Source organism: Carya illinoinensis, chromosome 3 (assembly GCF_018687715.1).
Source record: "Carya illinoinensis cultivar Pawnee chromosome 3, C.illinoinensisPawnee_v1, whole genome shotgun sequence".
Taxonomy (NCBI): domain Eukaryota; kingdom Viridiplantae; phylum Streptophyta; class Magnoliopsida; order Fagales; family Juglandaceae; genus Carya; species Carya illinoinensis.
The window spans coordinates 1,865,453-1,881,148 of NC_056754.1; the positions used below are offsets into that span (position 1 = coordinate 1,865,453).

At 36.6% G+C, this 15,696-nt stretch overlaps 1 protein-coding gene across 4 annotated transcripts; it reads left to right on the top strand.

Moving 5' to 3' along the window:
- The first annotated feature begins 1,490 nt into the window (after positions 1–1,490).
- LOC122302392 (agamous-like MADS-box protein AGL11) lies at positions 1,491–15,631 on the top strand. 4 transcript variants are annotated; one of them, XM_043113623.1, is made up of 10 exons: positions 1,562–1,649; positions 2,359–2,414; positions 2,530–2,733; positions 7,201–7,282; positions 7,512–7,573; positions 12,951–13,050; positions 13,609–13,650; positions 13,803–13,844; positions 14,791–14,945; positions 15,319–15,631. In XM_043113623.1, the coding sequence occupies exons 3-10, from the start codon at positions 2,552–2,554 to the stop codon at positions 15,320–15,322; spliced, it is 669 nt and encodes a 222-aa protein (XP_042969557.1). In that variant the 5' UTR covers positions 1,562–1,649; positions 2,359–2,414; positions 2,530–2,551; the 3' UTR covers positions 15,323–15,631. The 4 variants fall into 4 exon arrangements, with proteins under 4 accessions (XP_042969556.1, XP_042969557.1, XP_042969558.1 ...); XM_043113622.1 differs by lacking the exon at positions 2,359–2,414 and having other exon boundaries at positions 1,491–1,649; XM_043113624.1 differs by lacking the exons at positions 1,562–1,649; positions 2,359–2,414 and adding an exon at positions 1,808–1,832.
- Positions 15,632–15,696: the final 65 nt, after the last annotated feature.

Below are 15,696 nucleotides of genomic sequence, written 5' to 3' on the forward strand. Positions count from 1 at the left end.
ATTCCCGGCCTCGCGCCTGGTGTCTCCTTATTGCAAAGTACTAATTAAAGAACAAAATTGCTCACTGATGCATATATGCATGCACGTACATCTTGGTGTTAATTAAGTATAAAGCCCTCGAGGCTGATTTTGATCAACTCTGCACGGTACTTACTCTGTATAGTGAATTTCTCTAATTAAGACTAGCTATATATCTTCTAGTTGCGTGTGTTTTGTTGGATCCTTAGAGCTTGCTAGCTAGGCAGTACTGAAAACCAAAGAGAATTAATATAAGGGTTCTTTGATTATATAGAATCGGTTTCCGGTCACATATAATTGGCTAGGCATGCAGCCTCTTTAGCTTCCAAATTTGGAGAATGCACTTCAAAAACAAAAAAAGAAAGGAGCTAGAATGTGTACGTAAGGCGTACTTGCATATACATGACTCATGACCAAGAGTTAAGAGACATATCTTGCATGCATGACGTTCATATACATGATCATGTTGCCTTGCTATGTTAATCATCAAACCCCACAATATAAATATATATATATATATATATATATATATATATATATATATATATATATTTGCAATAGGAATTAATACCTGCATGGCCAGGCCGGCCGGCCGTCAAGCAATTGATGCATTTGGTACAAAAGTTACCAGCTTCGATCCCTTTGCTTCTTTAACATGAGCCTTTTCCATCATAGCTAAGCAAATTTCATGCATGCATGCATCTACTTTAGCATGTAATGTAATCAAGCTTGAAGCCGCTCAAATCATACGTTTTCTTTCATTTAGAAAAAGCATGCATGTAATGGTGGGGGCCATTCGAGGCTCTAAACGAAACCATACCATTTGGCATTTGAACTGATCCCAGCTTGCATGTGTATCCTATAATACATATAATATAGTTTCTTTTTTCGCAAAAAGAAATAAAAGTACTCAATTTATTTATAACATATATATATAGGATTAGAGCCTTAATTTAAAAGTAACATTCTTCAGCTTTTCCTATTAGCTTCATGTAGCATTCAATTTGGCATGCATGCATGTAACATCTATGGCCAAGTTTATTAGGTTTTTAATGTTTCGATCGGCCCTGAAAATCATGTCATATCAGATCTCCATTTTGTAACACAAACCAAAGAACAGTACTGCATGTTTTTTACCTTTTTTATTTTTTATTTTCGCTTTGACTTCCTAGTGCAAACATACGTGGACAGCACAAAACCCTAATCTGTCTAACTGTTATCCCAAAATATTTCTGTTTCCCTTACATTGTCAGATCAGTCTCTCACACACACCAATATCAGATCATGCCAGAAAATTTAGGATGAAAGAAATCAGACTACTTGAAGGGCATATTAGTCAATTTTGGACATAAAATTACCAATAACAAATGAAAAAAGATTGCCATATTTGGTGCGAATTTGCTCCTGCAAAGCTGGCTTTCATTTAGGCGAGGCTGTACGTCTTGTATGGGCACTCGGCAAAAAACCATTCCAAGTCCTTTTCCTCTATGACCTGGCCTCTCTGTGCCTCTAGACAAAGAAAGAAAGAGCTATAAATAGGGAAGAGAAGTGGAAGGAGGGTGTGAACTTTGGTTTCTTTGGGATTAGAATACTTTCCGAAAGCTGAAGTAGCCGGAGTGTGCCAAAGCCAGGTTTGCAGTTCATTTCTTAAAGAAAATATTTGTTCACAGATCTCTTCTAAAATGGTGTTTTATAAGAGTACAAACTGGGTGTAGTTTTCAGCTTTAAGCATGGTTCATCTGTTAGATCTGTTGCCAGACCATAGAATCTAATTTTTTTTCCTTGCTTGAAGATTGCCTTTCCATTTACACTAGGTTCTTTTTCAGTACCCATTTCCAAATTTGCTTAAAGTCACTGATTTTTTCTTTAATACACATATCTTTGGTTTCCAGAAGTCATGGTTTTGTGTGAGTTCATTCCGGTACTTCATCTTTCAGTACTCATGTTTTTCAAGCTTATTTTACAGCCTTTCCCATTGTGTTTTGATATGGTATTGTATTTTCTTTTTTTCCCTTTCAAAAAGCTTTATTAGAAACTACATATGATCTCTTGAGTCTGATTAAGTTTTCTTCAGCTAATCTGAGTTGATTTTACATATTCCAGTCTTGAGCGGCTCATGGATATGTCATGGGTTTGGCTCGTGGCACCTTCCCTCTTCCCCTCCCCAACACGCACAAACACGAACAGATCAGAGAGAGGAGACTAGAGTCGGTCATATGCGCATCTTAAAGTAGTACTAAAATAAGAAGAAAGTCTTGGTCGTTTAATTTTTAGGCTTTGTTTTTATTATGGTCGTTTATATGCATGGATAAAACATCTTTCCCATCTTATTACTCACAGACTCTGACTTTGAGGGTCCGTGGGATTCGGAAAACTACTTGATGCACCCTAGAGAGGTTTAGATCTTCTAATATAATATTATGCCATAGTACTATACGTTTGACTTGATCTAAAATAATTTATTTTGCCAAAGAAAAAAGAAAATGAAGTCACTTTGATCGGATTGTGCAGTTGTGTCAAGAAGTGCTGCAGGATGGGTAGAGGAAAGATTGAGATCAAGAGGATCGAGAACACTACCAATCGTCAAGTCACCTTCTGCAAGCGGAGAAATGGACTCTTGAAGAAAGCTTACGAATTATCAGTCTTATGTGATGCAGAAGTAGCACTCATCGTCTTTTCCAGTCGTGGACGCCTCTATGAGTACTCAAACAACAAGTAAATTAATTAAATATTTCCTCTTTATTTTTCATTTTTGATTGCTCAACATGTTACTGATGATATGCTCGTCGATTGGATGAAGATTATATATATAAAATAACCAAACAAAATATTAAAACATAAATGCTTAGTTCTTTTTGTGCCGTAGTATGTCGTAGCTAGCTAGCTAGCTAGATAAATAATATGTACGTGGACATATGTGTGTATTTTATGCTCATATATCTTTGATACCTGTATACGTTTACTCATTTGTCTTCTCTGAAGGTGAGCATCGATGCATCATGATTTCATATCGGGAAATGGCGTTTTACGTACACTTGATCTTAACTGATTTATTGATCAATGATCAGTACTGGACGTTATGATCTATGAATTCTAGTACAGTGTTATAAGTAGATCATACTCCCATACTAATTGAGTTATCTGCAGAACTTGGTCGCTGCTAAATAAAATTGTCCTAAATGTCATGCAGTTTCGTAGGGGCCGGGTAGTGTACATTAAACTTTTGACGATAAAAATTGCCGCAATAGTGATAATTTTTGTTGTTAGATCTCTCTTCTGTTTTTTTTTTTTTTCTTTTTTTATGGGATTTTCTAGTACTTCCACTAAAAGCTTTCAAATCTTCGTTTCTTTTCTCTGTATTTTGAATGACAGCCAATACCGTGAATGCATCTGATCACTATGCAAGGTCTAGATGTTTTTTTCATCATCATCTTTTTTTTTTTTTTTTTTCAAGGATAAATAAGCAATACTATCATGTAGACGCAAGAAATTAGCACTACTCCACATCATTTAGGACCATGCCCAGCATATATATATACATACACAACTCAAACGCACAACATGATATAATATGGCGCCTAAAGCTAGCACGAGCGCGTCATGGTATATATACCTCTTTCTGATCTTTTGACTATAACAAATAATCTAACGCAATTTTGCCTCCCGCTATAATGGCTTTTGAAGTTTTTTCTCTTTAATTGGTTTGACATTCTGATGTTCTGCACATCACTCACGGCCAGTTAGTCCACATTTCTGCACATCAAATCATCATGACTAATTGTTTTTGGACATCGATCAAATCACGTAATTCTTTCTGGGTATGCTTTTCCCATCAATTTACTTGATCATTCTTCTTGCTTCAACTATATATACATGATCATATTGTACCTGGCATGGCTCTCATTCATTCTCACTCGACAAAAAGCTATTACATGAGGCCTCCCCCTTATTTATTAATTATAAGCGAGAAAAGTGTGCATGTTTGGTATATATATATAATCCCTTACGACCAAGATATATATTACATGATATAATATATAGAAATTGGAATATTCCCAGCTTGCATGTGATCAAATATGCAGTAGGTCTCAACGTATTTCCCAATAACCCAGAACTCTTTTTTGGCAAGTCCCGACAAATAAGGACAGCAATAAAAACAACATGATCAGATTAATTTGGTACTTGATGATAATCTCTACTGTCTTTATTATTAAGAACTGATGATTATTCAAATATATATAATTTATACTCTACGACTATATATATAATATATAATTAATCAACAACGAACAAATGACTCCCAGTTCGTTGATAGCTAGGACTGAGCAAGCTGTTGGAAGAAAAGAAACAAATCAAGGGAGTCAGATAAAAAAAGATCTCTTACACCATATGTGGCATGCACACTGTAGTAGTTGCGCGCCTGTGAACCAGTCCTTGCTGCCTGCGGTCCTTCTCCGTCTTTTATCTTCCTTTTTGGTGTTAGTATCTATTATTAGAATCTTTAGTCTCTCAGCACAGAATACTGAAAAAGCTCATTCGATCTGATCCTTTAAGGAGTCGAGTTTCTCTGGTAAATCTGCTGCTTACTCTAGTTCTAAGAGCCTCCCCGTTTTTGTTTGATTCTTTGGGTGAAAAGAATGTCAACACATATCTTTTATTTGTTTTGCTTTGTCCATGAAAGGTTCAAGAATGCAACGCATATCTTTCATTTGCTTTGCTTTATACGTGAATGGCTGGAGACTTAAGAAAGAGGATTTGGTACTCTCAACTCTGTATTGAATCGAGAAAAGAAAATAAATGAATAAATAAGGCGACAAAGTTTTTTAAAACCCTAGCTCTCTGATGCTAGTGTATGCTAATGTCGGCTGGAACTTTTGCCTGGCGGACTTTCCTTTGGTAATTATTTTTGGTTGGATTTCGAGCTCTTATGTACCACCGACGTCCATGTTGACTTTTTATTTTTATTTTTTTAAACAGCTAGAAAAAAGGGGAAAAAGAAAGAGAATTTAGAATTAATTTGAAACTTTTTCATCGTTTTTTTTTTTGGTACTTTATTTTTATTAATACGACTCCAAGGAGGGGTGGATTATTTTTCTTCATTTCAGTCTCTACACTTCTATAGTTTACAATAAAATAAAAATAAAAATTGAAAAAAGAACTCAATTTATTGAAGTACTAGCTAGCTAGGCACATGATTAATAAAGAGCATGATCCAGCACTCCTGAACTGGATGTCGGAAAGTACATTAAGCTCTTCTTTTCATTTTATCAATCTTCAGGTCACATCACTAAAGTTACACATGGATGCCTGTAGCACAGTAGCACCAATTTCTTGACTCCTCGCTTGATGTTTGTTTCCCTGGGTTTTATGTCGCATTACCTCTTTATAACTGACGAAGGAAAGTCCCCAAAACAGCCTACGTACTAAAAACCTAGCACAAATTTGGAATCCAGATCTTCGGCCGGACAATGGTATAATCCACATGAAGAGTCGCCAGTCCATATATTTGGACGCTTTTCAAAATTGAACTGTTGTCTCTATAGAAAGAACTACCATGCAAGCTGCTATATTCCATGGATCGAAAGCTCAATATCAAATAAAGAGTGCTTTATTTCTTACTCATCGAACAGTGTTCGCATGCATGTCTATATATAGGGTGTCAGGTCTGAATGTACATTCTGGTATCTTCTGTTTCCAGTCAAATTTGATTCAGCCTCTGAATGTCTTTTCTTTTGAGATATTAGGAAAAGATGGAATCCAGCTCTTATGCGTTCAGCCCATCTTAAAGGCTTCCTGCATTCACCAATTTAGTATTTTCATCGATCGTAGTACACGAGTCAAGTTTGTAAAAGATGGTAAAAGACGGAGCCCAGCTCTTACGCGCGGTAGCTGAATGTCTAGCTCCCCTTTTGATCAATGTTACCAAGTAGAATCTCCGTATTCTGCTGGTCCTTTTTTTTTTTTTTTTTTTTTCTCTCTTCCAATTTATATCTTTGGAGGCTGCCCATTCTTAGGATCTTTTTAATTTATTAAAGGCAATCTAGCTAGAAACCTATCTTTCTTACCAGTTTCGTTCACTCTTCTTAAGGATTGGAACTTTCATACTGGTTGTTTGGTCCTTTCAGTTTCTATATATCGATGCAAGTAATGAATGAAACAAAAAAAGTAAATACTACTTCCTTTATGGGTTTGTCCGTTTTAGTGATAGGAAGCAGAAAAAGTGGTGAATCCCGGGCCCTTCAAGTTCATTTATATACTTGGTACGTACGTGGGAGAACGCGTACGTAGGGATAGCATTCCTGGCTCTTTCTACGTAACTGAGGTGTGACTAGTCGACTTCAAAGGTGTCGGCCGGTTAGACTACTGTTCGATAATAAATTGGATTTTAAGGGCATTAATTGCCTGGATCTTCATCTTCTTAGATCAAATCACAGGGAACACGCTTTCATATATATATATATATAGTGCTGTCAGCTCTCCATTAAGTACTCCTGATATTCCTGATCCCTCGTTAGTGTGCCAATTAGAATAGGTTATATATATGGCCGTGTAAGTTAAAAATTTTGATATATATATATATAGTTTAGAATGTAAATTGAAGAAATATGTGGTGGTTTATGGATGAAAGGTAATTCCTCCAAGAAAAATATCATGTCAACAATATTAATTGAGTATGTGGATCTCGCACTTTTGCCTTTGCGAGACAGTAAACTGGATTTGACTAATTCCATACGTACATGCACATGAATGCACAATGCTGGATGGCTTCTATACTTTATAGATATATGAACTTGAGATTTTATTTCAGTTTCATGAATTTCACGATTGTTTTGAAAAATAAAGTTCAATACTTATGTGCCATGCATGCATGCTAATTTGTATATCTCGTGGGACATACATACATAGTTTCATCTAGGGAACATGACTATCTTCTTTCACCAGATCAAAAGACAGGAAATTCCTAGCTAGCTAGTTAGTTTGTAAGAATATCGATCGATCTCTTTCTGATATTTTATGACTAACACTAACATATATATATATGATCTCAATTAATGATCAATTCTCAATTCATGATATGCAACGTGTAAAATTGGGTGCAACTGATTATAATTAGTTGCTGTATTTGAATAAGAATTTATAACATTAGGGGGCTTGATTTGCTTTTGGCACTTGTACGTACAGCATAAAATCTACTATAGAGAAGTACAAGAAGGCATGCTCGGATGGCTCAGGCACGAGCTCTATGACCGAAATAAATGCTCAGGTAATTAGCTAACATTTCTCTTTATTGCTTTTTCCTTAATTTCCAGTCATTCAGCATTATGAAACCGGCCATGCATTTGATCTATATACTTCGTTACTTTATATGATCTCTCGCATCTCAGAATAATGAGTACTGATCATGGCAAACATACGCATTGCACACACACATGAAGCTCACAATTAATTTTTGAGATGAATCCTATCTAATTTGAGTCATTAAATGGGTGAAGTATTATCAGCAAGAATCAGCGAAGCTGCGGCAACAAATACAAATGCTACAGAATTCTAACAGGTGATCTCCAGTACTGTTCCTAGCTTGTTTCTAAATATTCAAATAGCACACAAAAATCATTAAAAAAACTAGCTTTTCAATTTTATTTATTTATTTATTGGGCGAGGGGGAGGAGGGGCGGTGCGGGTAATTTCTGCAAAACTAATGAAACGTTTAACAATATTTTGTACGAAATGAAGACAACCAATGGCAACGAGAATGAAAAGGAAAGCTAAGTACTGTAATCAATTACAGTGCTTGGTTGACCCTACGATCAGCAGTGCTGTGATTTGACTCGATCGGTTCCAAAAAATCATATGCTTTTAGATCAACTGATGCATCTCTGTTGTGAAAGTGATCATTTGAGCTGTCCAATCACACATTCCAGGCCACCCTCTCAGATCCCCACTCTCCCTCTCGATCTAAACACTATAAACACATCGATATATAATATATATATTCTGTAAAGGTTTTGTAAAACTACCGTAATTAATCTAGGCGGTAATGCTTTGTTTTTATTATAGTGTTTTCATATACACGTTGCCGATTAGCTGTATAATTCAAAATCAAATACAAATCATTTAAATATTCTATCTACATTCCGTTGCCCATAATTAAGGGATTTGATCTTTGAAATAAATCTTTCCAACTTGATCTTGAGAGGATATGGGGAGATCTCTATGTAAAGATAATACCCCCAGCAGGCCTAGCGTTTGAGAATCCCAAATGCAAACCTTGGACCGACAGAATATGAATGCAGGACGACCAAGGCTCTTGGTAAATACATCAACAAGCTGGAGATTGGTAGGAACATATTGAAGCCGAAGCTCTCCGAAGGCCACCAATTCGCTCACAAAATAATAATCGAGCTCAATATATTTCGAGCAGCTATGAGAGAATGGATTTGTAGCAAGAAAGATGGAACTTTAATTATCACAAAGTAGAACCGGAGAAGAGGAAGATGTCACCTTGAGATCACGAAAAAGATGATCAAGCTACTTGACTTCGGCAGTGGTGCTGGCTAGGGCCTGATATTCTGATTCATAGATTGAACGAGACACCGTCGGTTGTTTCTTGGAACGCCAAGAGACAAGGTTATCACCAAGATAAATAGCATAGCCAGATATAGACCACCATGTATTAGAACAATTGGCCTAATCAGCATCCAAGAAAGCAAGAATATCATAGGAAGAAGATGGAGTGAAGAAAAGGCCATACCGCAAGGTTCCCTTGATGTAGCGTAGGAATCGTTTGATAGCCTGGAAGCGACAAAGGGAAGGCTTGTGCATGTACTGACTCATGGCAGAGATGACAAGAGTAAAGTCTAGCTGAGTGATAGTGAGATATTGAAGAGCACGAACAAGGGACTGATAGAGTGAGGGATCATCAAAATTTGGACTATCAGTGGACATGTGATGTGTAACAACCATGGGAGTGCTCACGGGCTTACTGTCAACCACTTTGGCACACTGCAAAATTTCATGAGCATACTTAGCCTGACTGAGAAGGAGACCAAAGGAAGTCTGATGTGCTTCGAGGCCCAAAAAATAGCTTAATGATCCCATGTCCTTGGTGGCAAACTCCTTGGTTAATTTGCCAATAAAAGCATCAAGGAGAACTGAATTGTTGCTGGTCACTACAATATCATCAATGTATAATAGTAGATAGACTAAATCAGCACCCTTGGAAAGAACAAACAAGGACGAGTTTGCTCGATTACAAGAAAACCCAACAGCAAAAAGAAAAGCACTGAACCAATGAAACAGGCCCGTGGAGCTTGTTTGAGCCCATATAAAGCTCGACGTAGCTTGCAGACATGGGAGGGATATCTTGAATCAACATAACCTGGAGGCTACTCTATATAAACTTTCTCTTGAAGAGTGTCATTTAGAAAAGTATTTTTCACATCAAGTTGGCGAAGTGGCCAGTGTTTAGAAACCGCCAATGAAAGAACAACTCGACCAGTGGAGGCTTTGACAACTAGGTTGAAAGTAACATTGAAATCAATGCCTGGTTGCTGAGTGTAGCCTTTAGCAACAAGACGGGCCTTGAGACGATCAACAATACCATTGGCAAGGTACTTGATGTGAAAAACCCATTTGGAGCCCACAATATTTTTATTTGGCAGTTGGGGCACTAAATCCCAAGTGTGATTGTGATGCAAGGCTCAAAACTCCTCATCCATGGTAGCAATCCATCCGGGATGCTTGGCAGCGTTCTTGAACTCCTTGGGCTCAACCATGGTGAGTAAGGATTGAAGAAGATTGGAATTTGGAGCAGTGCATGTATGAAGAGCCCCAGTAAAAGGCTTGGAAATCCCAAATTTGGCCTTTGTTTGCATCGGGTGAGAACCAAGAAAACTAGTGTTAGAGGAAGATGGGGCCAAAGAGATATTTGGAGCTAGATCTACTGACAAAATAGGTGCCGAAGGGGATCCCAACCCATCAACAACAAGTGCCTGCAAAATCAAAGCTGGCACAAAACTACAAGATGGATCGGTTAAACATGGGCCACACAAATCCCAGATAGGACTGGGCTGAGAAGGTAAAGAGGCCTTTGATCTGACTCTGTTTTGGGAGGGGGCTGCAGTGGGCTCTAGAAAAGTAGAAATTGAGGTAGTAGATAAAGGACAAGAGCAAGTGATATTTTTGTATGAGTAACCAAGGTCATCAAAGACGGCGTGTCTGGAAATAAACACTTGGTTAGTGAGATGATCAACACATCAAAAACCATGATTAGACATACTATAGCCAAGAAAACACAAGAATGACTATAGGGAACTAATTTATGAGGGGCATAATCACTTAAATAGGGAAAAACAAGACAACCAAAAAGATAAAAATTAGAGAAAGAATGAGGCTTACCGAACAGAACCTCAAATGGAGAGTGACCATCAAGAAGAGGTATTGGCAAGCGGTTAATAATGAAAGTGGCAGTGCTAAATGCATCAACCCAAAATTTAAGAGGGGCGTGAGAGTGAAAAAGCATAACAAGACCTATTTCGATTTTGTGTCTGTATTTACGCTTGACACGTCCATTTTGAGATAGAATGTATGGAAACGACATTTGATGACGAATTCCTGAGGAAATTAAGTAATTTCAAAATTGATGATTAGTGAATTCAATACCTCAATCACTTTGAAAAATCTTGATTTTAGTAAAAAATTGATTTTCAACAAATTTTTGAAATTTTAGAAAAATGTGAAAGAAATCATATTTATGTTTTAGAGGATAGAGCCAGGTAAACCAAGAATAATCGTCAATAAATATAATATAATATCGAAACCCAAGGTTTGAAGGGATAGGTAACGGTCTCCACAAATCACAATGAACAAGATCCAAGACATGAGAAGTGTGGTTTACATTTAGAGAAAAATGAAGTCGTTTACTTTTATCAAGTTGACAACTAGAACACATAGTAGGATTAGGAAGCAAAGAAGTAACACATGATTGACGTTTTTTATTCAAAAGAGAAATAATGTTATGAGAAACATGGCCCAAATGGGCATGCCATACATCAAAGGATGCCACGGACAATTCTTAGGAAAAACAAAAAGTAAAGATTGATGACCACACTCAAGCATATAGAGTCTATTTTCACGCCGACCAGTTGCCACCACCCTTCTTGTGTTGTGAGTTTGCACAGTGAATTGATCATTAGTAAAGGTAATAGAGAAAGGGAAATCAGATGTGAGTTTACTAATGGATATAAGATTTTTAGTGAGGCCAGGCACAACTAAAATATCTTTTAAATGAAGAAAGGAAGTCGGAGAGAAGGTACCGGTGTGAGAAATTGGAAGAGAGGCACTATTACCAACTACAACACAATCCTTACTAGAATATGTGTTTGCATTGTCCAACTGAGCCAGATCATGAGTCATATGAGCAGTAGTGCCAGTGTCCATATACCAATCAGAGTCTTGGCCATCATTAAGAGAACAAGAGGTGAAGGCCTCGACCAAGTTGGCAGCATTAGGGGGCCGAGTATAACGCTCTCAGCATGAGAGGCTTTGTGACCTTCACCACAGCAGATTTGGCAACGGATGGGGCAATTGCAATCTCAGTTATTGCAACCACCACAACCAAATTCTCCATGGGAAGAGTGATCCTGTCCACGACCACCCAAATTTTAATTGGGTTTGAAGCTATTGGATGCAATGAAGGCAACGGTAGTGGAGCCCAAAGGGGGAGTCGACTCCAATGAACGAACAAATATTTCGTAGCTTTCAGCTTTGGGCACAACATCATCAAAGATGTGGACTGGTGATAGAGATAATTAAGTAGTAGAAAAATTAGAGAAGGAGGAAACGAGACCACGTAAATACCAGTGGAGTTTGTCAAGATCATCAACAGGACGTCCCATTGTAGCAAGTTGATCACATATCACCTTGAAATCATGAGAGAACTCAAGAACACTCTTGTCACTCTTCTTCATAGTCTGAAGATCATCTTTGAGTTGAAGTTCTCGAGATTTTGATCGATGGCTAAAAGTATTTTCCAGCCAAGACCAAACAGCCTGAGACGTGGTTTATCCAACCACAGCAGACATGGCTTCCTCTGTTTAGGTAAAGAGCAACAAACTGAGCACTAGCTGATTAGTTTGTTTCCACTTGGCCAACTTGGGATTTGTAGAGATGGAGTCATCAAAACCGATGGTGGTAGAGGGCTCGGCAATGAAACCGTCAACATAGCTTAGGAGATTCTGAGATTGCAATAGTGGCAAGACTTGGCTACGCCAAAGAAGATAATTTGATGGTGAGATGGTGAACCATGGTGTTGAAGGGCAGGGTTGTGGTGGGGTTGACGGAGGCCATGGGATCAAGGATGTTAATCCTAAAAAAGTTGTTGTGATACCATGTAAAGGTTTTGTAAAACCACCAAAATTAATCTAGGTGGTGATGCTAGTGTTTTCATATACACGGTGCCTATTAGCTATATAATTCAAAATCAAATATAAATCGTTCAAATCTTCTATCTATATCCATTGCCTATAATTAAGGGATTTGATCTTTGGAATAAATCTTTCCAACATGATCTTGAGAGGATATGGGAGATCTCTCTATAACGGTAATACACACACACACACACATATATATATATATATATATATATATATATTACAGCTCAAATTGCTGAGATCAATGAAAATCTTCTCCTAATTAAGCATGCTGCATTAATCTCACGTGTGTATCAGTCACACTGCTTTCTATCATGAAAGAGTTGAGGTACATGAAAAGTTTTATTTGCAGTGATACCATATATATAATTAACGTTCTTGTAAGTAGAAATACTCGATCAAGATACTCATTTGTTAAGTGATTGTGGGAATTTTTGGAGGCCCGGCCCCTTATAAGTTAGGAACTGATTATGGTTATAAGTTTTCTTTTTCTGGTTGTAGGCACTTAATGGGTGATGCCTTGAGTTCACTGAGTGTCAAGGAGCTAAAGCAACTGGAGAACAGGCTCGAACGAGGAATCACCAGAATCAGGTCCAAGAAGGTAAGATAATGATCATGACATCCAAAGCAAAAGTAAAGAAAAATGCATGGTAACACAGTACAGCAGGGAGACCATGCAGGTTCACTCGCATTTCGCATATATATCACGATTACTTTCGTACGTTATAACTTCAAATAGTATTGACCAAATCTGAACCCTTCCTCATGTCCATGGAGTAGTCTTTTAACCTGCATGTATTTTTCTCTTAACTTTCCTACATACGTACGTACGCTTGCATGTATTAAGATTACATGCATATTGCAAGTTCATTATATTAGATCTATAGATTACTGTGTAATATATTAACCGTATCACACACACACACACACACATATATATGTTCTATATTTATTGTTTAAATCATGAGAATAATGCTTGCATTTTTCTGACATGATCATATTTGTGTGCGCGCATGGATGCATGAGCTAGCTGTCTAGCAACTTACTAAGCTTATATATAATAATCTTATATTGATTTACCTCTGATCGATCAGCTTGTTATGTACGTACATTAATTAATTGTCTGATTCTATTATTTCTTCATGACTTTCATATATAGCACGAAATGTTGCTGACTGACATTGAGTATTTGCAGAAAAAGGTGCGCGTAATTCCTTATCTCTTTTTAATCAGTTTCTACATATATATATATATATATATAATGCTATTATATATATTTTTGTCAAACTGTAAATTATAATTAATTAGCACTTGCTTTGGGACTTATTGATGGCATTATAAAATTTCCTGCAGGAGATTGAGCTGGAAAATGAAAATATTTGTCTCCGAACAAAGGTACTACTACATTAATTACGTACGTTAAAAGAAAATTTACAGACTAGATCATGATGCATACAATATATATATATCTTCCGTTAATATTCCATTATTGTATGAAATGCTAGTTTTTAGGATTTGCGCTCGATTAGTTGGCTTGAAATAATTACATATATTAAAGCAACCAAAGAAATTGAAGATTTGCATATAAATATATATATATATACACACACACACATACATATTTATATTTATGGGTAATGATAGCCTTACTACCCTATTACTACCCATCTACTAGTCAAGTGCATTTTAAATTTTTTTATTTTTATTTCATTTTTTTAAATATTTTTTTAACATTCTTAATCATTAAGAAAAAATTAAAAAAAATAATTTTATTAATACCCACTTCCTTAATCATTAAGTAAGATAAAATATTAAAAAAATCAACTAAAAAAAGAATAATAAATAGATTGTAATGGAGTAGTAAGTCTATCATTTTTCTATATTTATATTGGTACAACGCACGAATGCTTATATAGGTTTGTCAAACATATTCAAATAGTCTTTTCAACAGAATCGTACCCACAAGATGATTTGGTGTGTCTCGCCCACTGCTAGCGATCAGTACAGCACATAATTGACTACTTTCAAAGATGATTAAATAAGGAGAAGGAAAACGTAGAAAAGATCAAGTTGGATCGATATGTCGTACGCACTTAGTCGTCGTTTACCTTAGTACGTACCATACCAGCTACACAATATTGTTGGATTTCAATTATATATATCCGATGGTTCGAATTGAATTCACATACAGTGACTCGACTCCATGATTTGATCGTAAAACATATACAGAACTACTTGATCATGAGTTTCATGGCAATCATATAGACCACGTTCATGCGTGCAAAAACATTGATTCATATATATGAAGTACTTTCGTTTCCACATCACTGCATTCATGCAGATAGCAGAAGTTGAAAGGCTTCAGCAAGCAAACATGAATATTTCTGGATCAGAACTCAATGCAATCCAGGCATTATCTCGCAATTTCTTTAGCCCCATTATTGCCGAGGGTAGCAGCACCTATTCGCAGCCCGACCAGAAGATACTCCGTCTTGGGTACGTACGCACGCATGCATGTATATTATAACTACTTCAACTGCTTAATTCTTTTTATTATTGCCGCCATCTTTTATATATGTTTATCCCTACCCAGCTAGCTTATAAATTATTAGTACTGCTTCTAAATAAATCCTAGCTAGCTCCCCGTTTGAAATATAAATGATCATCATATTCCCTTTAACATGCATCCATGGAACAAATTAAGTTTGCATTAATCTACCCAATTTTAACCATAAATTCTTGTTGCATGGTAACCAAATGACCAATTCTACATATATATATATAATAGAAAAGTCAAGGATGTATATATACGTGCGCGCGCGCGCGCTTATGGTTTTAGTTTGACGTTCTCGTTCATGTGTTTATCCAGGTAAACTGCTGGAAGGCAAATATGCAATTGGGATGATCTTAATATAATGCCTAAATAAAGATATCATTGTCAGCTGTCCGATTAATGGTGTTTTTGTACTTCTTTAATATATATATTGGGCTGCAAGGCCATCTTGAAGTGGCACTTTTCTCTAGCTTGCAATATTGTTAATGGGTACCATATGAGTTGGTAAAATGCCAACGTCGTATCTACTGTTGAAAACCATATCAATTATGTATTACGTACTTTTGCGTAATGCTTGTCAACATGTTAAGGCAAAGGCAATATTTATAATTAATATGAATTGAGTAGACGCCCAAATGTAAATGGTGATGGAGATTGACGGTTCAATTCAAACAGCAAGAAGGTACTTCTGGG